At 38.2% G+C, this 25,804-nt stretch overlaps 2 protein-coding genes and 1 pseudogene across 3 annotated transcripts in view; 2 read left to right on the top strand and 1 right to left on the bottom strand.

Annotated features, from left to right (window-relative positions):
- The window catches only part of LOC127437100 (uncharacterized), a 29,878-nt gene extending 13,752 nt beyond the window's left edge, over positions 1–16,126 (top strand). Inside the window, exons 9-25 of one of the 2 annotated variants that reach the window (XM_051691769.1) lie at positions 516–611; positions 870–998; positions 1,219–1,362; positions 1,573–1,595; positions 2,722–2,777; positions 3,717–4,187; positions 4,457–4,553; positions 5,020–5,147; positions 5,338–5,408; positions 6,382–6,507; positions 12,103–12,198; positions 12,457–12,585; positions 12,806–12,949; positions 13,157–13,179; positions 13,325–13,380; positions 14,402–14,866; positions 15,100–16,126. In XM_051691769.1, coding sequence (XP_051547729.1) covers positions 516–611; positions 870–998; positions 1,219–1,362; positions 1,573–1,595; positions 2,722–2,777; positions 3,717–4,187; positions 4,457–4,553; positions 5,020–5,147; positions 5,338–5,408; positions 6,382–6,507; positions 12,103–12,198; positions 12,457–12,585; positions 12,806–12,949; positions 13,157–13,179; positions 13,325–13,380; positions 14,402–14,866; positions 15,100–15,581 — 2,736 coding nt within the window. In that variant the 3' untranslated portion in view covers positions 15,582–16,126. The remainder of the gene's footprint in view (positions 1–515; positions 612–869; positions 999–1,218; positions 1,363–1,572; positions 1,596–2,721; positions 2,778–3,716; positions 4,188–4,456; positions 4,554–5,019; positions 5,148–5,337; positions 5,409–6,381; positions 6,508–12,102; positions 12,199–12,456; positions 12,586–12,805; positions 12,950–13,156; positions 13,180–13,324; positions 13,381–14,401; positions 14,867–15,099) is intronic. The other variant, XM_051691768.1, reaches the window with a different exon arrangement.
- The window catches only part of LOC127437619 (tyrosine--tRNA ligase, mitochondrial-like), a 145,884-nt pseudogene that overhangs the window by 31,590 nt on the left and 88,490 nt on the right, over positions 1–25,804 (top strand).
- LOC127437130 (E3 ubiquitin-protein ligase RNF19B-like) overlaps positions 1–25,804 on the bottom strand; it is a 127,035-nt gene that overhangs the window by 18,974 nt on the left and 82,257 nt on the right. The window lies entirely within an intron of this gene.

The raw sequence follows: 25,804 nt of genomic DNA, 5'->3' as shown, positions 1-25,804 counted from the left end.
CATGCAAAACTACTGTATGACTTCAGAAGAATTGGAATATAGCACATGGGTTTTATGGACATATAGTCTCAGTTCCTGTTCCCTTTCAGTTTAAGAGCAGCCTGAGGGTCAACTGTTTGAATAGAATTCATTTATTCTAGACTTGTTTGTTCACATCGCTGGAACAGATTTGAAATTGTGCTGGTTGTGTCGACTAATTTCCCTAAATGAATGTAAAGTGTGTACATTTTGTACAAGCCCATTCATATTGTATCTTTCAATTTTAACAACTGGTTAATGTGGACAAATTATTACTAAATTAACATGAGATCAGGCTGAAAATCTTACATTCAGGTTAAAGAGAATATTTTTCTCACCTTATTACTGTAAATTCTCATCTGTGTTGGAGAAAGCACGATTTGTACCCACAGCAAACTATTTCAGGTTTTTGAGTCTTGTTTTTTTTTTTTTTTTTTTCTATGAGATCAGGCTGATTGCTTGTCTTGTACCTTTATTCTCAAATCTGTATTTTTCAGCAAAAGAGTTTTAACTCACAGTTTGAAGCAACACTTCTGGAGGGAGAGGATCAGCTGTACTGTGAAAACTGCCAAATGATGACTGATATGAAAATTGTGAGCTTTACATTTGATGTTTTCTGTTGCCTGCATGTGTGTAAACAGAAATATGAACTTATTTAAACTTGAAATATCAAAACTGCTTGTTAGTTGAGAGACAAATGTTACTGACTATCTGAGATAGGTCATGAAGAGTATAAAGTTGACTAGAGATTACAGTAATTCATTTTTCTTTTTCATGTGATAACCTCAGGGTTATATGCAATTGAAATGTGCTGAATTTATTCTAAATTAGATAATGATATTTTCTTTCAGAGTTACACTGTTCTTCAAGTGCCACAAGTTCTGGTCTTACAGATGCAGAGGTTTAATTTGGATTATTACTCCATGACTTTCTTGAAAAACAACCGTGATGTTGAAATTCCTCTCCATTTATCAGTGCAGGTATAAATACATTGTCATTTAAAGACTGTGATTTCATTTATTCTGTGTCTATTTATCTCTGACTCTGGCAGTGCATTTTAAAACAAACAGCCACTCTTAATGCAATCTTTACTATTCATAAGTTTTGAAACAGCTTACAGCTTTTCTGACCTGTTTGTAGATGAATATGTGCAATAACAATATTTGTATTTTGATATATTTCTTAAATGTTTTTATTCAGGATGAGGGTGGAGTACATTATGTGTATGACTTGTATGCTGTGATCAATCATTCTGGATCTCTCAGTGGTGGACACTACTTTGCTAACATCAAGTCATTTGAGAACCAACAGTGGTATCAATTTAATGACAGCAGTGTGCATAGGGTGTGTTTACTCTCTCTTTTTAATGTGTTCAGTAAACAGTTTAATGACTATATACATCTGCTTATTTTGTGGAACATACAGCAAGTTCCCACATAGTTCAAAATGCAAACATACACATTTTTTAATTTAAATGTCTGAGTTCTTGATTCTCTTTGGAAGCCAAACATCAAATACTGAACAAGATTTCTCTTTGTCCTTCTGTTCCTGCAGATTCAGAATTGTTATGGTGTCAGGTATGTTTTTAACTACCACTGTGCACAGTCACTGAATCTAAGATGTACTTCAATAAACATTTTTCATACTGGGATTTTATTGTCAGCCTGGAACCTGTGCAAATGCATTGTGGCATTACCATTAGTGTTTTTTAAAGAAGTAGTACTCCCCAGTGTGGACTGGCCATAAAGAGAACCAGGACTTTTCCTGGTGGGCCAGCCATGAAACCAGGCCAAAAGGGCTGTGATAAGCTGAAGCAGGCCGCAAAATGGTTCCACAATATGCAGAAGCAGACAGCAAAGCCCCTACCCCACCCAGCTCAACATCTTTTGGGCTGGTTTCTCTATCAAGTCCAAGGCTGATTTCTCTTCCTAGTCTGTCCCTGGTGTCATTCCAGATGTGTATAACTGTCTTACTTCTGAAGAACACAAATGACTTTTTTTTTAAAAATATCTCAGCTCTGAAGGTCCATACAATGCAAGGAAACCGGTACCCAAGCTTTGATGGTCCAAAAGTCACATTTAGGCTGCATAAATGTAATCCACACGACTCCAGTCAATTAATAAATGTCTTCTGAAGTGAATCGAATAATCTAAAAAACTACATCTCCCCTCCTCCTCTCACATCAGAATCATTCAGCGTCTTTCTTTACAATTGTTTTGGACTGTTTTAGTTTGTGAACAGAACTTGGTCCGTCAACATTCCTTTTTTGTAATCAAAGCTGCTGCTTCCCACTTCTCATGTGAACTTGCCAACGCGTATACGTCACGCGAGAAGGTGTGTGAATTCGAGAGCATGCTGGAAGTGAAAATTGATAGGTAAATATTTAATTGATAGTTTCTTATATAAACCTATCGTTTCGCTTCAGACCCACTGGAGTCGTGTGGATTAATATAATACATAACATAAATGAATAAAACAAAGAATCAATTTCAACACAATAAACCCCATTGAATTTTTTGACATATTGTCTTCACAGTACAGTTTAGAAACAAAAATGTGACAAATCTCACCGGTTTATATTTCTTAGAATGTTAAATGTAGCAAAGTGTGCGGAGCTCGAGTGTTCACACTACCGTTCTCTGCATGGTGTCAAGTGACCTGGGGTGAACTAATCTTTTAATATTTTGCTTTTGATTTTAACAGGCACTCAAAAAAACACTTCATCTCTTCCACGGCATGTTTACTTTTCTTCAGAAAATGTAAGTAAACGTTTTAATATTCTGAAAAAATTGGAAATACGGAAAAACCAATCAAATCATTTTGAATCATTGTCATTTAAAACAATAAAAATAACAAACATGTAGAAATTCAGCGTGTGTTCACACTTGTAGTTTGGTTCTCTTGGTTCTCTTGGTCCGGACCAAAAAAGAAAACGATACATTTAGTCCTGGTTCACTTTGCGTACACACTGCCATTTTTAACACTGAACCTAAAGATATAAAACAAAAGGCATCAGGATAAGGTCATAACCTGACTGGATTATGACGCATATTTTGCGACGGAATTTGCCGAACATCCAAAACATTGCTGGCTGCTGGGCGAAATGGGCTCGTTAGATTTATATATGTATATATGGTGGTATTTTTACCAGCTGAGATCAAACAAAGAGCTAATAAAAAGTGTAAAGGAGCCAAAACAGCACCAGGAATTCCTCCGTTGCACACACAAATGAAGATATGCTGTAACGACGCCTGTACCGAACTGTAATGGGCAACATAGCTCCTATGATGAGAAGAACCAGGTATGCTTGAGCATTTTGTCCTTTGAAATCAAAGAATCAAGTACAGTACTTACAAGACCAGAATTACATTTGTTTGATAACTGTTTTATCAAGTTAGTGTTGCATCATGTGACATCACATCCTGTTATTGGTCCGTTTAGACATCTTTGGTCCATGCTGCGTTCATATATCAATCGAACCGCACCAGAGTTCGTTTGGAAGCGGACCGAGACCCATTATTCAGGGGGTCTCGGTCCGCTTGTTTGGTGCGCACCAAGGTTCGGATGGCAGCGTTCACACTTGTTCAAATGAACCGCACTAACAGAGCAATCGCACCAGAGTTCGTTTTAATCGAACCAAATCTGCCAAGTGTGAACACACCCTAAGTGGTCGTTCAGTGTTATTGTTTTTATTTCAGCTTCAAAACTGCAGCAAGAAATGGAAGATCAAAACTCAATGAGAGTCATGACATCAAGTGACAATCTGTCAAAGGAACCAGAGCAAATCAATACTCAAATCCAAAATGATAATAATACTGAATCGACAGAGAGCCATCTTCAGCAACAACCACAGAGTCTCCTGAAAACCAGTGCTAATGTACCTGGAGCTAAAGAAACCCCTTCACAAATACTGACAGCTCAAGAAATGGAAACCCAGTCATTTAATAACAAGAATGACTGCTGGTCAAATCCAGACGTGCAATCTAGAGCAACTGATGAGAACTTCACGCCAGAATGTAATAGTCAGTCTGTGATCTCTGAGAATATATCTAGTAGTTTACAGGGAATTCCAGATGCTGAAATATGCAGTACAAGAATCAAAGCTGAAGCAACAAGAATTAACATACAGTCCAAAGAAGATAAACGTCGATTTCTAGCAAAGAAAACAGGTACAATATAATTGTTTACATTCTTAACCAATGCCAAAGAAAGCCCCATTACACTTATGTCGATTATGCATTTTGCATGAACAGTTTTCATTTTGAGACAGAAGCAGACAACTTGAGAAGAAAGTAATGTTTAAAAACGATTTGCTTTGCAATGTATGTATGGTCAGCCTGATCTCATTAAAGCACGTAGCTAGTAAACTGTATATGTATGTTATAACCCTAACCCTATTTTATTCCTTACATTCATCAAATTTCCCTAAACATTTAAGAGTACTGTGGACTGCAGAATCAAGGAGCCACGTGCTATTTGAATGCAGTGCTGCAATCTCTTTTCATGACTGAAGATTTCAGAAAAGCTATCATGAAGTAAGTTGGGTCACACTTTATATAAGGAGGCCTTAACTACTATGTACTATTTACTATTTACTGTGTAACTACAAGTTCTGCAAAATTCCCACATTTGCTGCTACTGAGGTTGGGGTATGGGTAGGTTTAGGAGTAAGGGTGGGTTAGGGTTAGTATTAGGGGTTGGAGTTAGGTTTTGGGGTAAGGGTTGTGTTAGGGTTAGGGGTAAAGTTAACAGTGTAACTACAAATGTACTTAAATGCAGGTACTTTAAATGTAATTACAATGCAATAACATGCATGCATATAATAAGTACATTGTAACAAATGGTTAAGTACATAGTAGTTAAGGCTACCTAATATAAAGTGCATCTGTAAGTTTTGCTTTGTTTGGTTGGTTGATTGGTTAGTTTTGTTTAGTTAGATAATGATCCTTTATAACATGTTATCATTGTAACGTGTTATTAACAACTGGTGTTGTTTCACAGGTTGAATGGTGAGACAAGAAAGCAAAAGTGTCTTTCTTTTGAACTTCAAGATTTATTCAAATGTTTGGAGTCACGTGAGGGAATTGTCACTACAAAAGGAATCACAAATGCTTTAGATGTTACAAATGGTAAATTGTTGATTATGTGCATAATCTTATGAAACACTAGTAGAAAAAGTGGCAATAATATTACAGTAATAATAACAACAATAAGAATAATCAATTTGCATGCTTCATAATATTTTGCTGAATTAACTTCCATTTTTAATGCTATATTTTTAAGTCTCTGAAGATCTAATGACAGTTTTATTTATTTAAGTTTGTGAGGAGCAGGATGCGGCAGAATTTTTACAGAAGATATTGAGTATGATTGAACCTGAGCCATCTGAGGTAATGTCTGAATCTACTGTATGATGTATCTTTGTGTGCGGTGTTATGTAAATATATTATGTGCTGCCGTAGTTATGCTCATTCGTTTATAAACCCTGTCCCTGGCAGAATTTGTAAGATATGTACTTTTGTTTTATTTTTTTAAAGAAAACATATTCGATCAGGAAACAAAAACGCTTTTTTTAATGGGATTCAAATGAAACCATTTATCATTACAGAATTGTGCGTGCCCTTTTTTTTACTCGTAATGATAAGTGAAATCACACAGATGGCCCTGATAAAAAGTTTGCATCAACTTGAATGTTTAATAATATATATTGCACACTTCAGTTCACACACACAAGTTGAAATGGCTATGAAGGGTAAGGATCCATACCTGTGCCTTGTTTGATGGTGTATAAATAGCTGATGAGTTTCTGAGCGCTTGAGAAACTGTTGCACATTTCATCCAGGGTTGCACTGGCATTGATAAATACTGAAGCAAAAGAACTGTCAAAGGATCTGCAAGAAAAACTACTTCAACTTTATAAATCAGTAAAGGATGTAAAACGATATCCAAGGATTTGAAAATGCCAATCAGAACTGCTAAAAATCTGATCCAGAAATGGAAAATTAGGGTTTCTGTTTATACCAAACCACAGTCAGAAAGAATTCAGACACAAGCTACTTCTACTGAAATACAGGCTTCTCTGAAAAAAGCCATCATTGATGCTAAAAGAGGCAATACACAATATTAAGAAGTAAGGGTATGTAAACTTTTGATCAGGGCCATCTGTGTGATTTCAGTTATCATTAATATAAAAAAAAGGGCACACACAATAAATGGTTTCATTTAAATCCCATAAAAAAAAATCACCCATATTTTCTCAAAAAAATAGTACACATCTTACAAATTCTGCCATGGAATGTAAATTTACAAGCATAACTGTATGCAATATTGACCTTTAGCGTGGACTTTCAAAATATTTTAAAGATATTCCATGGAAAGAAGAAACACTCAAGCACCTGTCTACAGAGTCAGCATGAATCCATTGAGGAAATAAATTCATTTTGTTTTCTGGCCATTGCCATGGACTCTGATCAACATGTGATTAATGTGGTAAGTAATAAGAGCTAGTAAATAATGTCATATGTGCTTTAAAGCAAAAATAACACATCAGCTATTGTTTACCACCTGGGCTTGATGGTAAAATATGTCTTTACATTAATTTCTGCAAAAACAGAAATATGTTGCTACAGACACAGTTCACTGCAGTTTCCAGTGAGATATACGCTAGTAACACTAATGTGGCACATGTTTTATTTCTATTGAGACAAATAAATCAACCTACATAATTTCAAATAAACTCATACAAAAACTTGTGTTTTACCCTCATCAAGAATATACAAACCAAGTAAAATACTGTATTTTCATATCAGTACAATACATTTTTGTTTAGCTGTATACTGTAAAAGGCTTTATTATAAAGTTGGCATGAAATGAAAATTTACTATTTTATTAAAGCATGTTACTGATCTTATTGTGAATTTTGTTTTACCTTGGAATAATCTTTGATCAAAACGTCATAATTGCTCTTTCACTAAAATGACTGGCTATTTCTCGATGTACGTAATTTTTGTGTTCTTGTGGACTTGTTTGACATAACCACCCACTTCCGAAAAAAGTTGTTGAATCTACATATCACAGCACATCTCGCTTAGATGCATTTTATATCCATGTGTCTTCCGAGTTCCTTCTTTCAAGGTAGTTCAGCAAGACATTGGCAATGCATTCTTTGAATTGAGATTTACCCTGACTCTTCTCTGCTGATGTATGCAAGACTACACTTGCCAACAGTGTTCAGTCAGTTTCACTCCACCCCTTTATGTACACAGACCTCACATCAAAGCAGCTATGCAGTGATAAAAATATGTATTTTCTGCTTTTTCCTTCCAAAACCATGTTTCCAACCCCAAACTACATTGATTATGACTTGCTGGTTTTACATTTCAAAGGAAGAGGAATAATGGCGAATTTGCAGTTGCTTTTGAGACCTGAATACTTCCAGAGGCGATAACTTCTGAATGGGCACGCGTCGGATAATGCGAGAAAAAGTTGGTAGAGTTTATTCTTATTTTTTAATCTAGGCACCTTTTGGAGGCATCTTGACATGTACCACACTAATAACACCCTGTATACACCAGACACAAGTGTTGCAGCGCATCTCATCAAAAGCAAATAGAAAACATAATTAATGAAGCTGTCTACACTGAAAACGGCCATCACGGCTCATGCCTCAGTAACAGAGTATGAGTGAAACATGAGTCAAATTGTTGTAGTGTGTCGAGTTAACCAACTTGCTTGATTTCATAAATCAGAGATAACTGCTCAGTTTCTCAGTTGCTAACAAGCTAAAAACAGTGCTAAAGTGTGTGCTGAAGTATTTTTGGACAATACTGTAGTCCCAATGTGAGGGACTCGACATGGAGGCGAAGGTAGAATCCAAATGCAGGAAGTTTATTTACAATCAGCATACAAATCCAAAACACAAGGCAGAGAAGTAGTCGTGAAGCAGGAAAAGTAGTTGTTAACAGGTAATCAGTCCAACCAGGCAAACAGAGCAAAACAGTAATCCAAAATCGGTAATCCAGTAAAGCAGGCACAATGGTCATAACAAGTAGGCAATAAAACAGACAATGAGAATAACGCTTGGTAAGGCAGTGAAACTGGCAATACTTCGCAAGGTCACAATGGCAAGGCATGGCTATTTACATGATACAAACAGGAAGTCACTATAGAAGAAATGGTTCAGTGTCAGTATTCGGGAGAGGGCTCCCTCTGGCGGTCGGCTGAAGGGATACCAGCCTCATTTGTTACAGAACCCACCCCCCCACCCCCCTCTACAAACAACTCCCGGTGTTCTTCTTCTTGGTCGTGGTGCAGGACGATTCGCCTGAGGATGATAACCCCACGTGAGGCTGACGTTGATGTCTTGCTGTTTACAGAAAACATGTCAGACTCTGGAAGTGAACTGTGGTCCCTGGTCTGACACTATGTCTTCTGGTATACCATAGATCCTGAAACATGGTGAAAAAGAGCGTTAACGGTTTCCATGGCAGTGGGTAGACCTTTCAAGAGGATTAGTCTGCATGACTTAGAGAAACGATCAATGATAACAAAGATGGTGGTATACCCATTGGAGTTTGGCAGATCGGTGATGAAGTCGACAGACAGGTGGGACCAGGGTCTCTGAGGGATAGGCAGTGACTGTAGCAGGCTGGCTGGCAGTTCTCTAGGGGTTTTAGACTGTGCACCCACTTGACATGCCTTAACATAAGCAGTGACGTCATTAATGATTGAGGGCCAACAAAATGAGTTACAGACCAGGCTTATAGTCCTCTGGATGCCAGGGTGTCCAGTGCTGAGGGAGGTATGAATACATTGGATTGTTCTTTGGCGTAGAGCGCATGGTACGTACTGTTTTGTAGGAGGGCATTCAGGTGGTGCAGGGTCTGTTTGTTGGGCTCTTTGGATTTCTTCCATGATGTCCCAGCTTATGGGTGTGATGATAACAGAAGGTGGTAATATGGATTCGTTTTGAGGTATGTTGTGAAGGGGATCATGATGACGGGAAAGAGCATCAGCTTTGCAGTTCTTGCTGCCAGGGCAGTAGGTGACTGTGCATTGGAACCTTGTGAAGAAGAGTGACCATCCGGCTTGTCGTGGATTGAGATGTTTTGCTCCCTTGATGTATTCTAGGTTCTTATGGTCAGTGATTACTTGGAATGGATGGACAGAACCTTCAAGCCAGTGGCGCCACTCTTCTAGCGCAGCCTTCATGAAGAGTAGCTCTTTATCTCCAACATCATAGTTCCTTTCAGCTGAGTTCAGTTTACGGGAAAAGAAAGCACAAGTATAAATTTTCCAGGATTACCGTGGCATTGAGAGAAAATCGCCCCTATGCTGCAGTCTGAGGCATCCACTTCCACAATGAACGGTTGGTTAGGATCTGGGTGCTTGAGAATGGGGGCAGTCGTGAAACTTGTCTTGAGGGTGTCGAAGGCTTTTTGAATAGAGTCACTTCATGGTAGCTTGGATGGTTTTCCTTTGAGCAATGACGTTAAAGGAGCAGAGATGAGACTGTAGTTGCGGATAAATCTCCTATAGATGTCCTATAGACCCAGGAAACTTTGTAGCTCCTTTACAGTGTTGGGTCATGGCCACTCCGTGACTGCCTTGATCTTGGAGTCATCCATCTCAACACCTCTGTGACTGATGATATACCCCAAGAATGTTGTATGGGTAGCGTGGAACTCACACTTTTCCGCTTTCACGTAGAGTTGGTGCTTCAGAAGGTGGGAGAGGACCATTTTAATGTCTTTGATGTGCTTCATCTTGGGAGTATATGAGGATGTCGTCAATGTAGGCGATGACACATCTGTTGAGGAGGTCTCTGAAGATCTTGCTGATGAATGACTGGAACACAGCTGGTGTGTTGGCCAAGCCATAAGGCATCACCTGGTATTCATAGTGCCCCCTAGTGGTGATAAATGCAGTTTTCCACTTGTCTCCCTCTCTAATACGAATCAGGTTGTAAGCACTCCTCAAATCCAGTTTTGTGTAGATGCGTGCTTCACGTAGTTGTTCTAGGGCAGACGGCACAAGAGGGAGTGGGTACCTGTACTTGATTGTCACCGTGTTCAATCCTCGGTTGTCAATGAATGGACGGAGCCCTCCATCTTTCTTATCGACAAAGAAGAAGCTTGCTTCAGCTGGTGAGGTGGAAGGATGAATGAACCCTGAAGCTAAAGCCTTCTCGATGTAAGTCACCATGGCCATGGTTTCAGGTCTTGACAATGGGTAGGTTTGCTCCTAGGGGGTGCCATGTTGGGAAGTAACTCAACAGCGCAGTCCCATGGACGATGAGGGGGTAGTTGGGTTGCCTTGATTTTGCTGAATACCTCTGCGAATTCAGAATATTCTCTAGGGACTTGGACTTGAGCTTGGTTCTCAGGACTTTCAGTGCTAGTAGTTAAATATGGCATGGTGACTGTGACAAGAAGACAGTTTGACTGACAATAATCTGACCATTGTTTTAACTCACCCTGGTTCCAGGAGATGATGGGATCATGGATAGCCAGCCATGGATGACCCAGGATGAGAAGTTGCTTGGGTGAGTTGATGACATAAAGAGATATGGTCTCTGTGTGAAATAATCCAATCCGCAATGTAACTGGGACAGTTTGGTGAGTGTTGCCTGTGCCTATAGGTGCATTGTTCACAGCAGTGATGTTAATAGTGGGTATACAAGGTACTGTAGGGATATGGAGTTCTTGTACTAGCTCATGGTGAATCAAATTCACAGCAGCCCCTGAGTCGACGAGTGGAGAAACACATTTCAGTTCATCATCAAAGGAGAATTCAATGGGAAGAGAGAAACTGTGGTGTGTGGGAGATGAAATGTTCTTGGTACTCACATTTGTTTTAGAGTCTGGATATCTTTTGCCTTTGTGAGGGCATGCGGAGTTTCGATGATTCCTCTCACCACAGTAGTAACACAGCCGCTCTTTATGATGACGATCGTGTTCTTCATCAGAAACTCTGGCATAGGCGATCTGCATCGGTTCAGGGGCATTGGGGCATACCTAGACTTGACTATGGACCAATGATTGTGACTTGGAACTCGTCTTAGGGCATGGTGAATTACGTTGTAAATTATCAATCCTCACTGCCAAAGAAATTAATTCATTAAGCATTGAATCCTCACCCTTGCTTGTGAGTTTGGCCTGCAGATTGTAGTTCAGTCCCTCTCTGAACACAGTCTTGAGTGCGATCTCATTCCATCCACTTTGGGCTGCTAGTGTCCTGAAGTGTATGGCAAAGTCAGCTGCAGAATGTAAACCCTGGTGAACATGAAGCAGCTGAACAGAGACATCTTTACCTCCCTCTGGATATTCAAACACTTCATGGATCTGGGAAGCAGATTAACACTCTCCCAAACAGCTGAGGCCCAGTCTAGTGCTTTACCGGTAAGTAATGTCATCATAAATGCACATTTCTTGGACTCCTGACTGAATGACTCTTGTTGATTGGAGAAATATACTTTACATTGACGTAAAAATCCCTTACATTTCTCTGGCGAGCCATCAAACTTATCAGGAAGAGTGAATCTTACCGGCGTAGCTTGTGGAGATGGAAGAGAACGGATATAGCGGGTGAGGTTCTCATTTGCAGCTCTTAGGTGGTTCGGTTGTTCCTGGAAACGTTTGAGCAGTACGCTCTGGTGAGCGAATGCAGCCTGGAGCTGATAAACTTCCACTGGATTCATTGGTGGCGAAGTATTCTGTGAGGGACTCGACATAGAGGTGAAGGCAGAATCCAAATGCTGGAAGTTTATTTACAATCAGCATACAAATCCAATTCGTTACACCCAGTTCCTGTTCACTTTTATTTTGAGTAATGAGCGGCCTAAGGTTTCCCTCAATGGCAGTAAAATTTCCTTTCATACTGTTTCATTTGATTTTGCCAATTGTTTAATTTGTACAAATTATTACGAGTTTGCCATGAGACCAAGTTCAAAATCATTTACTCAAGCAGAAAGAAATCTGCTGTGATTTTTCAGGTTTTGTAGAAACGTAAAGTCAAGTTTTTTTTCCTATGAGATCAGGCTGATTGCTTGTCTTTTACCTTTATTCTCAAATCTGTATTTTTCAGCAAAAGAGTTTTAACTCACAGTTTGAAGCAACACTTCTGGAGGGAGAGGATCAGCTGTACTGTGAAAACTGCCAAATGATGACTGATATGAAAATTGTGAGCTTTACATTTGATGTTTTCTGTTGCCTGCATGTGTGTAAACAGAAATATGAACTTATTTAAACTTGAAATATCAAAACTGCTTGTTAGTTGAGAGACAAGTGTTACTGACTATCTGAGATAGGTCATGAAGAGTATAAAGTTGACTAGAGATTACGGTAATTCATTTTTCTTTTTCATGTGATAACCTCAGGGTTATATGCAATTGAAATGTGCTGAATTTATTCTAAATTAGATAATGATATTTTCTTTCAGAGTTACACTATTCTTCAAGTGCCACAAGTTCTGGTCTTACAGATGCAGAGGTTTAATTTGGATTATTACTCCATGACTTTCTTGAAAAACAACTGTGATGTTGAAATTCCTCTCCATTTATCAGTGCAGGTATAAATACATTGTCATTTAAAGACTGTGATTTCATTTATTCTGTGTCTATTTATCTCTGACTCTGGCAGTGCATTTTAAAACAAACAGCCACTCTTAATGCAATCTTTACTATTCATAAGTTTTGAAACAGCTTACAGCTTTTCTGACCTGTTTGTAGATGAATATGTGCAATAACAATATTTGTATTTTGATATATTTCTTAAATGTTTTTATTCAGGATGAGGGTGGAGTACATTATGTGTATGACTTGTATGCTGTGATCAATCATTCTGGATCTCTCAGTGGTGGACACTACTTTGCTAACATCAAGTCATTTGAGAACCAACAGTGGTATCAATTTAATGACAGCAGTGTGCATAGGGTGTGTTTACTCTCTCTTTTTAATGTGTTCAGTAAACAGTTTAATGACTATATACATCTGCTTATTTTGTGGAACATACAGCAAGTTCCCACATAGTTCAAAATGCAAACATACAAAAAAATAAAATAAAAATCTCAGTTTAAAAGTTCTTAATTATCTTTGGGTACCAAACATGTTAAATTAGTCTTTATCCTTCTATTTTTGCAGATTCGGAAGTTTGATGGTGGCAGGTAAGTTATTAATTACCATTCTGTACAGTCACTAAATCAAAGATGCACTTTAACAACAACATTTCAGACTTGGATTTTATTAACAAATGCATTGTGGCATTACCATTGTAGTGTTTATTTAAAGTTTGCTTTTCCTTTTTTACAGGCACTTGCAAAATCACTTTGTCTCTGACATGGCATGTTTACTTTTCTTCAAAAAATGTAAGAAAAGATTTAAATACTGTTTATACTGCTCTAATATTTATTCATATGACAGTTTACAATGTTCTTTTTTACTTCTGTGATACTGTGTCACGTATTTAGCATAATAACTTGTTTAGAATTGCTCAAATCTGTGAACCTGTAGCACTTCACCTTTACAATACATGTATACACGTCTCTGGGACTGCTCAAATGCATATAGCAAAAACACACACAATTGCATTGTTTGCATGGTGGTTAACACTGCTACTTAGTGCAGCTCTAAGACACAGACAAAACTCGAGTTCAACAGTTGTCAGATTATCAATAGAAATCAATTTAAACAATTAACATTATTGGAATATACATATATATATATATATATATATATATATATATATATACTGTACATACAGTCAAATTCAGTCTCTTTGCATAGTTATTTGTGTGACCAATCATTATTTTTGCTCATTTCTGGTGTACAAAGTGATATGCAATTTTTTATTTTAAAAACGTCATCCTTACACCTGTCATTTATATATGCATGAAGATGTATGAAGATGAAGATTTCCTATCGATTAAACACTGCAGTGATACTTTCCAGACAAGCATGTTCTCAATCATGTTCATTTGTTCTGACACTGTTGGTTGGTACCTGGTTTCAAGAAAACCCTTGGTTATAATTGTAAGTAAATGATATGGGTTTGGTGCAGCTGGCAAAAGGACATTTTGTTTAGTGTACAGATGGTCATATCAGACATCTGTCTTAGTGCAAAAAGTTACCTTTGACTGAAATAATATCACACGTTAAAACTATAGCAGATGGTTTATATTTGTGATTTATTTTTACAGTAATACAAGCTGACAATTATATAATTCAATATAAGCGGTCTGAGTTGAAGTTCAGTTGATACAGACAAAAACGTGTGTTAAGAAACTGATCCACTGTATTTTGGAAACCTCTTTGGATTAATGAAATGTAGCAGCTGATTTGATGTAGAAAATAATTGGTTGCTCTTTGTTATTCTTTTTGTTTTTTCAGCTTCAGCACAACCCAGAGCACATACTCAGAAAGAAATGGATATTCCAAGCTCAACGAAAGTCATGACATCAAGCAAATCTGAAAGTCCTTCGAATACTTTGACCAAAACTCACAACAGTATGGACACTGAGAAGCCTCACAATCTATCACAGAAAACTGAGGAAATTATTATTAAAATTGATGAGGATAATTCTGAGTCTACAGAGAGTGATCTTCTGGAAGATCCACTGAGAACCACTGAGACTGCAGAACACCCCCCACTATTCCCGCCAGCTCCAGAAACTAAAATGCTGTCAGCTGATAACAAAAATGGCAATCAGTTAAATCTAAACATGCAATCTAGTTCAACTGATGGGAGCTTTACGGCAGTACTGAATAGTCAGTCTGTGATATCTGATAATATATCTATTTATTCACGGAATATGTCCAAAGAAGATAAGCATCACTTTCCAGCAAAAAAAATAGGTACGATTAAATACAAATGTTTACAATCTTAACCAATGCTGAAGAAATCCCCATTACACTGATGTCAGTGATTCCCTTTGCACATCCTCTGAAATAAAATCCATGTTGAGACAGAAGCAGCTATCTTGAGAAGAAAGTAATGTTGCTTTGTAATGGATGTATAGTTGAGCGTATTGTTAATTTCTTTGATAATCAACAACAGTTTGTTCATTGTTTGCTATTCTTGTTCACAGAAACACCAGGACAGCATTCTCAAACAGCAAACTCTTGTTCAGAAGTGGATGATCCAACGTCCCTGAAAGAACGAAGTCCTCAGAATAAAAAGACCAAAGGGAGCAACCTACAGACAACTGAACAAACCGATACTGCCATCCAAAATTATAATTACGAGTCTACAGAGAAGAATCTTCCACAGCATCTGCCAAGTCTCCTGAACACTAAGATTACTGAGACTGAAAACAAGTGTTCAGCTATGAAAACTGTGTACATTAACTCCTGTGAATCTGAGCTAAACACTGATACAAATACAGATAATGATGAGGGAAATGGAACTCAAAGTAACAGTTTGTTGGGAATAGATGAATCAGCTCAGAAAAATGAACATACACAAAATGTCAGTTGGAGGAAATCTCCTTATTTGAAAAATATGATTTATTTTTCAGTTATTTTACTTGTTTTTATTCTTCTTCTTGTTCTGCTTCTTACCTTGGTTTGAAATATAGACAAACACTCATTCGATATTAGGAGAGAATGGGATAAATTGATACAACAATTAAATCCAACCTTGTTTTCTGCAGATGATTCATTAAGAAAAATTATTGAAGCAAACTTCTAAAATAATATTTGGTATGGTTGTTGTTCTGTGTTTGTGATTTAATTGGTTTAAAAGATTGGTTGAGATTTCCCCTCAGCTCTGCTGGACTTCTACTTAATGATTTAATTGATTTCAGTCATGTTTCCCTTCATCCAAGTCTTTGCGTAATGTGTGTTAGCATTTAATCAAAATCATCTCAAATTAATTAATTGTTTTTCATGTTTTTATTTGTGTTTGTTGTTTTACTGTCTTCAGTTAAACTGGATGTTTCGTAAGTATATAATTATAATGTAGTGTGTAAATATGTTTTTTTGTGTTTATACACAGATAAGACCAATATGATTCTTAAAGGTTGTTATAGAAATGCATTCAAGAAATGTAATGCTGAGAAGACTGACTTTTCCACTGAGATGGAAAAAAAATAACATAAATGTACCTTAATAAATTATGGGTTTTGTTGAAAACATGTGTGATGTCCTTTTATTTATTTATTTAGTTATTATTTTAAATTTTTGTTCTTACAAAAAATAGCATAAATCAATATATTTTTGGTCAATATTTATGAAAAGGTTGACTTATGAGGACAATTTTCTTAAGATCATTCAGGTCTGTATTTACAGGATTTGTCAGTGAGGTATGACTTAATAAGAAGATTTATTATGGCATGGAAATTAGAATATGATTCATTTCATCCAACAATAACTGATAAACTTATCATTGTCCATAAAATTTTTCCTGATGTTTTATGTTTGAGATTAAGCATTTCTTGTACTTTGGCATTCAAACTTACCTGACAGGTCTTATGTTCAAAGATCATACTGATTAACATGAATAGTTGCTCTTCTGAGAAACAGAAACTGAAGCAAAAGAGTGAACAAAACATCCCCTGTTGTCAGTGGCGGATTTAGGCATGGGCGACATGGCCAGTTGCCAAGGGCGGCATCTTGTGGGGGGGTGGCACAAGGCACGAGGGGGGCGGCAACCCCCCCGGTCAACAACTTTGGGGGTGTTCTCATTTACAATCACCACCACACAACCCTTCTTCTGACCTACCTTTATTCCCTTTTGTTGGACTTTCACTCTGCGTCATACACAGTCGTCAAACAGGTACATGCAAACTCTCCAGGACTCAGCGTGCACCATTTCAAAACGCTCCTACGGCCTGAACTCTCTATCACACATTTACATACACCCACACTTTAGTAATTTTTGTTGTGTGTTTCGTTCTGTTGTAATTTATGTGCTCTTGTCAGAGTTACAATTGACTTGCTTTTATCATCTGACCGTGGTCACATTTCTCTCCTAGTGTTATTAGATCTTAGTGCTGCTTTTGACACCATAGACCATGACATTCTCTTGTATAGGCTTGAGAATTATGTTTGTCAGGGTAAACAGCACACGCAGAAGGAGGATGAACCCAGATGCAGGAGTTTATTGACAGAGGTAAGTACAACAGGTAAGTAGGCAGGATGAATACACTTAGCTGTATAACGTCTCACAGCTCGAGAGAAGCGAAGTAAGATGATGGTGATCGATGATGGATGAAGATGAGGACACGCTATCAGAAGGTAAGTTCACTACTGGGTTTGTAGCAGTGCAGTCTGTGAAGTCCTTTGGGAGACTAGACGTTGACTATGTGATACTGGTGAGTATTTAAGCAGTTCTTGATTGTCTATGTAACTGTGTGCAGGTGTAGATGATTAGAAGTCCATGGAGAGTGAACAAGGAAGGGGTGGAGTGAGAGAGCCCGGTGAAGGTGTGACAGTACCCTCCCTCCAATGGCCGCTCTGGAGGACCAGACCCCCTGATGCCGTGGTCGGCCCCATCCAAGCGGAGCAGGATGATTGGGGTGATCTGCGTGGAAGTTGGTGAGAAGGGCCGGATTCAGGATGTCTCCTCTGGACTGTAACCTTCCCAATCTACCAGGTACTCAAGATGACCTCTTTGATGTCAGAAGTCCAGGATCTCCCGTACAGCGTACACTGGACCATCATCAATGAGTAGCGTCGGAGGAAGACCATAGACCCCACCGGACTCTGAGGAAGAAGGAGAGTAAAATGTGGTTGCGATACGATAGTGTGTGGGTAACTGGAGTCGATAAGTGAATGGATTGATTTGCTCAGTTATGGTGAAATGGCCAATAAATCAGGGAATTAGCTTTTTAACAGGGCAGTCGAAACCAAATGTCTTGCGTAGAGAGCCAGACCTTCTGCCCGGGCTGGTAAGGAGGTAGAGTGGAGCACCGAGCATCAGCCTGACTCTTCTAGCGATGGACTGCACGCTGTAGATGATGTGTGCTGCATCCCAAACCCTCTTGCTCTCTCGAAACCAGTTATTAACAGCTGGAACCTCTGATGGTTCCCCAGACCATTGGAATAAGGGTGGTTTACACACTGGGAGTTAATATTCTGCCCATGGAAGAAACTGACTTCAGCTGTTCTTGTTTCGGTGGCTGTATGTTCTCAGGAAGCGGCCAATTTCCTGAATTTTCCGTTCTGTATGTACATTGGTTTGATGATGATAACCTGATGAGAGACTGACTGACACACCTAGGAGTGAGAAAAAGGCCTTCCAGACCCTGAAGATGAATTGGGGACTGTGGTCGGAAAACTATGTCCTCCGGGAGGCCGAAGTTCCAGAAAACATGATGGAATAAAGTTTTGGTGGTCTCCATATCTGTTGGTAATCTCTTCAGGGGTACTAGCCTGCAGGCCTTGGAAAACTGGTCAACTGCGACTAGTACACAGGTGTTTCCATTGGATGGTGTTAAGTCAGATATGAAGTCTACTCCTAGATGTGACCAGGGATGATGAGGTATTGGCAAAGGATGGAGCTTGCCCACTGGAAGATGTCAAGGGATTTGGATATGGCACATTCAGGACAGGCTTTGACAAAATGGTGGACCTCCTGAGACATCTGTGGCCACCAATAGTGATTTCGGAGGAGTGAGAGTGTCTGTTGCCTACCAGGGTGTCTGGTGCACAGCAAGGAGAGAAGGAATTCAAGTAACGATAACTGAAGGGGTGTGGGCACATAAATCTTTCCTTCTGGGCATTCTGGCGGAGCGGGTTCGGCAGTGGAAGCCTTACCTGCTCCCAAATAGTTGTAGCCCATTGTAAAGCTTGGCCGGTAAGAAGAGAAATTATATAGGCCACCTTAGCATGTTCAGTGGGAAATCTATGAGGTTGCATCACCATTACTAACGAACATTACAGTAAAAATCCATTGCAATCCTCCACTGTGCCTGAGTAGGTCACTGGTGAGGCCAATGGGCCAGCTAAACTCACAGAGGAAGTGATTGCGGAGGTGGGAGGAGGAAGTGAAGCAGCAACAGTTTAGTGATGGTCATCAGTATCAGTATTACTTGCACTTGGAGAATTTGCAGTGAGATGTGAAGTGGCTCCCGCTGGGTCCACAGTAGCGGTCTAGTCTTCTGTCAGGGTAAATAACACAGGCAGAGGGAGGATGAACCCAGATGCGGGAGTTTATTGACAAAGGTAAGTACAACAGGTAAGTTGGCAGGATGAATACACTTAGCTGTTTAATGTCTCACAGCTAGAGAGGCAAAGGAAGATGATGGCTGTCGATAAGGGATGAAGATGAGGATACACTATCAGAAAGTAAGAACACTACTGGGTTTGTAGCAGTGCAGTCTGTGAAGTCCTTTGGGAGACTAGATGTTGACTGGTGATAGTGGTGAGTATTTAAGCAGTTCTTGATTGTCTTTGTAACTGTATGCAGGTGTAGATGATTAGAAGAGAGTGAATGAGGAAGGGGTGGAGTGAGAGAGCCTGGTGAAGGTGTGACAGTGTTGGCATTTGTGGCCAGGCAATGGCATGGTTTAGATCCTGTCTTCCTGACCACCACCACTTTGTTTGTGTTAATGATTAATTATCAAACCAAGTGCAGGTCAAGCATGGAGTGCCACAGGGCTCGGTTTTAGGTCCTCTTCTTTTCTCTTTGTATATTCTACCCTTGGGAGACCTCATCAGGAAGCATGGTATTAATTTTCATTGTTATGCCGATGATACGCAGCTTTATATTTCCTCAAATCCTGACAAAATCTCCCAATTCTCCAGATTAGTAGAATGTATCGATAACATCAGAGACTGGATGGCTAGAAATTTTCTTCTTCTAAATGCAGACAAAACAAAAGTATTAATTATTGTGCCAAAAAACTCTAAACATAAAATGCAAAATTTTACTTTGCCCATTGCTGAATGTACCGTTGCATGGTCTTCTACAGTTAAGAACATAGGTGTCATGTTTGATAGTAATCTGTCTTTTAAAAAACACATTTCTAGTGTCTGTAGAACATCATTCTTCCACCTCAGAAATATTGCTAAGCTATGACATATGCTTTCTGTTTCAGATGCTGAAAAGCTAATTCATGCATTCATGACCTCAATACAAGATTACAGTAATGCATTACTGGATTGATGTCCTAATAGCTTGGCAAATAAGCTCCAGTTGGTTGAAAATGCAGCAGCTAGAGTGCTGACTAGGACAAAGAAATATGATCATATCATTGGCTGCCTGTTAGGTTTCGTATTAATTTCAAAATTTTGCTAATTAAATTCAAATTATATTTATATGTTCTTAATATTAATTTTATTTACTAAATTTTACTATTTTTTAATTTTATTTTATTTGTATTGTATCTTGCTACGTTTTGCTAGAATAACTGAGTTTCATTTTTTTTTTAAGATTTTAAGCTTTAAGCTAATAAGGACAAAAATTTTACCAAACAAGTAGGTCAAATTAGCTTCAGGAAAGGTGACTTTAGTTGAAAGGTGAGTAGTTTTCATCCCTGGTTTAAATATCAGACCAAATTTTGATGAGTTTGATGGGGTGAAAGATTAAATCTTTGCCAAAAAATTAGTGCTTCAATGATACCAAACACGGCACAAACGATGGAGACAGGCGAGAGTGATTGACATGGGGTTTAGCCTGTGCAATTTCACGGCTCCCAAAAGCTATCTTTTTAAATACAAAGAAAGGAATATGGTATGATATTTCTTTTAACGGCACAAATTGAGCACAGATGAAGAACACCGGTTCGGGGTGATTTGGATGATATGGGCTGGAGAGTGACGTCACACAGTCAAAAAAATTACGTCTAATATCTCAAACACCGAACCAGCACAAACGTTCATTTTTGCAGAGCAAATTAGCACAAACAAATGGTATAGATCTGGTAATTGTTTAATTATATGGGGTGCCAACTTCATGGAGGTTACTAAAGCCTCTCTGCACAGCCTGACCTTACAGCAATTGACCTGTTTTATTACTGTATGACTGCTCTCTCTCTGCCATATTTGTGAACAAAGTCCATATACTGTACTTCTGTGCACTGAGATCATCGATCATAACACTGGGACATGATGAAACTTTGCTAAACTGTTTCTGTTTATAAAGCTTAATAAAGTGTTATCTTTCGTTTACACAACCAGAAGGTCTTTTCTTTTTCTTTTCGTTTCATTTCGCACAATTCTATCAGTGAAGGGGTAAAACTCTCATTGGTTATTGCTTTTTTTTAATCTCAGAAAATGTCTGGCCTAAATCTTGGAAATTTTACCTCAAACGTCTTTGAAATGTTAATTGCCATTATCTATGTCAATTAAATTTAGCCTATAACATAATCGATTCAGGTACAATTAAAATGTAAATTCATTCAAAATTCAAAATGTTAAATCCATAAGACCCAGACTACAATTGTAAAAGAGGAATGTGATAAAAAAACAAAATGTGTACATTGTGTATTTACTGTGTGTATAGCTCCTGTCAGTCAATAAAGTCAAGATGAGCACAACAAAAGATGAAGCACAAACTTTATTTGCGACATTATAAACAGATATACACAGCAGGTTCGTGTGGAATATATATATATTATTTTCATTTGAAAGAGACACTTTCATAATACACAACATTAGTTTAAACACTACCATTTGTTCCACAAAAGTGTGCTCGCTTGCCTTCTCTGTATCATCAGCTGACCGTCATTTCGACAGACCGCCTTTTCTCGATCATACACAGGGAATTATTTTAATAAAAATAAAATATTTAAAGATGATCATACAGTGTTTTTTTAATGAATGTGATATAACTGAAAGGGGAAGTGCATTTTCTTCAGTATAAGTCCATCGGCTTTCTCCAGCGACTTGCCCTTGCTCATTTCTATCCTGTGTTTCAGTTCGGGGCATGGGTCGTGAGGCTGGTTCTGTTGACAGCATCACGATTACCAGCTCCGATCTGGACATGCATCACTGTGCACGCTCAAGTAGGGCCATGCTCAGCATTTCACAGCAACAGTGAACGAGCCACCATTAACTTCTGATATGTTTCACACCCATTTCTTGTGCGCAGATCCAATAATATCACGTAAACTGCTCATACCGTCGTCCAATGACAGGCCGTCTTACATCCTCTTTGAGTGGCATGTGGGAGAGGGGGTGTGTCTTATAACTGAGTTCAATGTTGCTCCCACGAGTCAACAGTCCAATGGCATTTTTTAAACTCGATTCTCAGTTGGTTAATGAAAAGGAAAAGAAAAAGGAAAACGAAAAGGAAAAGCCATTGGAAAATGAATAAGAAATGCAATAGCCAAATACCTTTTTAAAATGCAATGTAAATGGTGCATTAAAAAGTGCATTTAAAAGACTCATTAATGTACTCATTTATTGCTACATTTAATGACATTTTAAACATGAAATAAATATGATTTATTAATGCACAATTTTATTGTTAAATATAATGAAATGTTTAAACGTGAATTAAATAAACACATTTAAATGTGTCTTTTTATTTGTCCATTTATAAATTGACTTATTCATTATTTTATTTTCAAATTAATAGATTGATAATTTATTCATTCATTCTTTTTTTAATTGGCACTCCTGGGCTTCAGCTGGAATGGATTGACAAATGGTAAAAGAAAAGGAAAAGTCAAACAATAAAAGCAAATGGCAAATGCCTTTTAAAACGCAATTGGAAAGGTGCATTTAAAAATGACTTATTAATGTGCTGATTTATTGCTAAATATAAGTACATTTTAAAGCATGAATTAAATAAACACATTTAAATATGTTTATTTATTTGTCCATTTATAAATTGGTTTATTTATTCACATTTTTATTTTCAAATTAATACAATGACAATTTATTCCTTCAGTCTTTTGTAAATGGCACTCCTGGGCTTCCATAATGTTGAACTTTCAGTTTACAATTGATTACTGGAAAACTGGGTTTGTCATCAGAATCATGTGATTTACAAGAAGACTTTCTTATAAGAGAAAACGAAACTAATTCATCTGTGTTTTTCAGTTGTACCGGGTGTGGCTGTCTTAATGTACTGTACAGCATCCAGTTATTTTGAATAGCCAATATCCCTGTTCTGATTAACAATTATCTCTCAGTATTATCTGTTATTTCAGTGTTATTTTATCTTTAATCATACATGTTTACATCGCATTTATATTCATAGTGCATTAGTTTTGTTTTTATTCTTGTGACTGGTTTTACTCTTTTGAGAAACAAAACTGAAACAAAAAATTGAGCACAAAATCCCCTGGATTTCCTGAGGAAATGTTTACTATTATAGCCTACTTTTTATATTAAGTACCCTCAATCCCCCTTCCAAAAGTCTCTCTTCCACTTATGTCTTTTAGAGTCTTACATAATACATTTTGTTACATTTTGAACATTTTTTAACAACTTAGTTTCTTTATAAGCTGCTTTGAAACAATGTGTTTTGTGAAAAGTGCTTATACAAATAAAACTGACTTGATGTGACTAAAAGGAATAGTTCACCCAAAAATGAAAATTTGCTGATAATTTTCTCACCCTCAGGCCATCCAAGATGTATCTGAGTTTCTTTCTTCATCAAAACAGAATTTAAGACTTTTAGGATTTCATTTCAGGCCTCCTCCTCTAAACAATGCAAGTGAATGTACTCCATTTTTGACGGTCCAAAATGCATATTTAGGGTGCATCAAAATAATCCACACGACTCCAGTCGACAAATAAAGTTCTTCTGAACGCAAACGATTGATTATTTTTAGAAACAAAAAATACTTATATACTTTTGAACTACAAATGTTCGCTTCTGTACATCTCTGTGACGCGCGCTCATGAGAGGGATGACGTAAGCTCGTTGGTACGGTCACGCGTCACATGGAGGAGGAGTCAGGAAGCGCGTCATTGTTTACATTGTTTGTTTTTTTTATTATCATTTGGAAATTATTTTTTATTTTATTTTATATTGTTTTGGACTGTTTTGGTTTGTGAACGGCACAGGTTTCTCTTGTAAACAATGACGCGCTTCCTGACTCCTCCTCCACGTGACGCGTGACCTTACCAACGAGCTTACGTCATCCCTCTCATCCAAGATGTATATGTCTTTCTTTCTTCATCAGAACAAAAACAGAGATTTTTAGAAAAAAATATTGCATACAATGAAAGTGAATGGGCATACATTTTTTATGCATAATTAGGCAGCATGAAAGTAATCCACATGACTCCAGTCGATCAAGTAACATCTTCTGAAGTGAATCGATAAGTTTGTGTGAAAAACAAATCGATAATGAAAACATTTAAACAGCCATCCGACAAGTGGTTCTCTGCTGTTTTACTTAAATCCAGCATTTGAATGTGACGTCTCATCAGTAAATATACAGCATAAATACAGTGGTGTGAAAAAGTGTTTGCCCCCTTCCTGATTTCTTATTTTTTTGCATGTTTGTCACACTTAAGTGTTTCAGATCATCAAACAAGTTTAAATATTAGTCAAAGATAACACAAGTAAACACAAAATGCAGTTTTTAAATGAAGGTTGTTATTATTAAGGGAAAACAAAATCCAAACCTACATGGCCCTGTGTGAAAAAGTGCTTGCCCCACCTGTTAAAACATAACTTAACTGTGGTTTATCACACCTGAGTTCAATTTCTCTAGCCACACCCAGGCCTGATTACTGCCACACCTGTTCTCAATCAAGAAATCACTTAAATAGGACCTGCCTGACAAAGTGAAGTAGACCAAAAGATCTTCAAAAGCTAGACATCATGCCGAGAGCCAAAGAAATTCAGGAACAAATGAGAAAGAAAGTAATTGAGATCTATCAGTCTGGAAAAGGTTATAAAGCCATTTCTAAAGCTTTGGGACTCCAGAGAACCACAGTGAGAGCCATTATCCACAAATGGCAAAAACATGGAACAGTGGTGAACCTTCCCAGGAGTGGCCGGCCGACCAAAATTACCCCAAGAGCGCAGCGACGACTCATCCAAGAGGTCACAAAAGACCCCACAACAACATCCAAAGAACTGCAGGCCTCACTTGCCTCAGTTAAGGTCAGTGTTCATGACTCCACCATAAGAAAGAGACTGGGCAAAAATGGCCTGCATGGCAGAGTTCCAAGACGAAAACCACTGCTGAGCAAAAAGAACATTAAGGCTCGTCTCATTTTTGCCAGAAAACATCTTGATGATCCCCAAGACTTTTGGGAAAATACTCTGTGGACTGACGAGACAAAAGTTGAACTTTTTGGAAGGTGTGTGTCCCATTACATCTGGCGTAAAAGTAACACCGCATTTCAGAAAAAGAACATCATACCAACAGTAAAATATGGTGGTGGTAGTGTGATGGTCTGGGGCTGTTTTGCTGCTTCAGGACCTGGAAGACTTGCTGTGATAAATGGAACCATGAATTCTGCTGTCTACCAAAAAATCCTGAAGGAGAATGTCCGGCCATCTGTTCGTGACCTCAAGCTGAAGCGAACTTGGGATCTGCAGCAGGACAATGATCCAAAACACACCAGCAAGTCCACCTCTGAATGGCTGAAGAAAAACAAAATGAAGACTTTGCAGTGGCCTAGTAAAAGTCCTGACCTGAATCCTATTGAGATGCTGTGGCATGACCTTAAAAAGGCAGTTCATGCTCGAAAACCCTCCAATGTGGCTGAATTACAACAATTCTGCAAAGATGAGTGGGCCAAAATTCCTCCACAGCGCTGTAAAAGACTCACTGCAAGTTATCGCAAACGCTTGATTGCAGTTGTTGCTGCTAAGGGTGGCCCAACCAGTTATTAGGTTTAGGAGGCAATCACTTTTTCACACAGGGCCATGTAGGT

The sequence above is a fragment of the Myxocyprinus asiaticus genome, chromosome 48 (assembly GCF_019703515.2).
Source record: "Myxocyprinus asiaticus isolate MX2 ecotype Aquarium Trade chromosome 48, UBuf_Myxa_2, whole genome shotgun sequence".
Classification (NCBI taxonomy): Eukaryota; Metazoa; Chordata; class Actinopteri; order Cypriniformes; family Catostomidae; genus Myxocyprinus; species Myxocyprinus asiaticus.
Note: the sequence above shows the minus strand (reverse complement) of the source record. Positions and strands in the feature narration are given on the sequence as shown.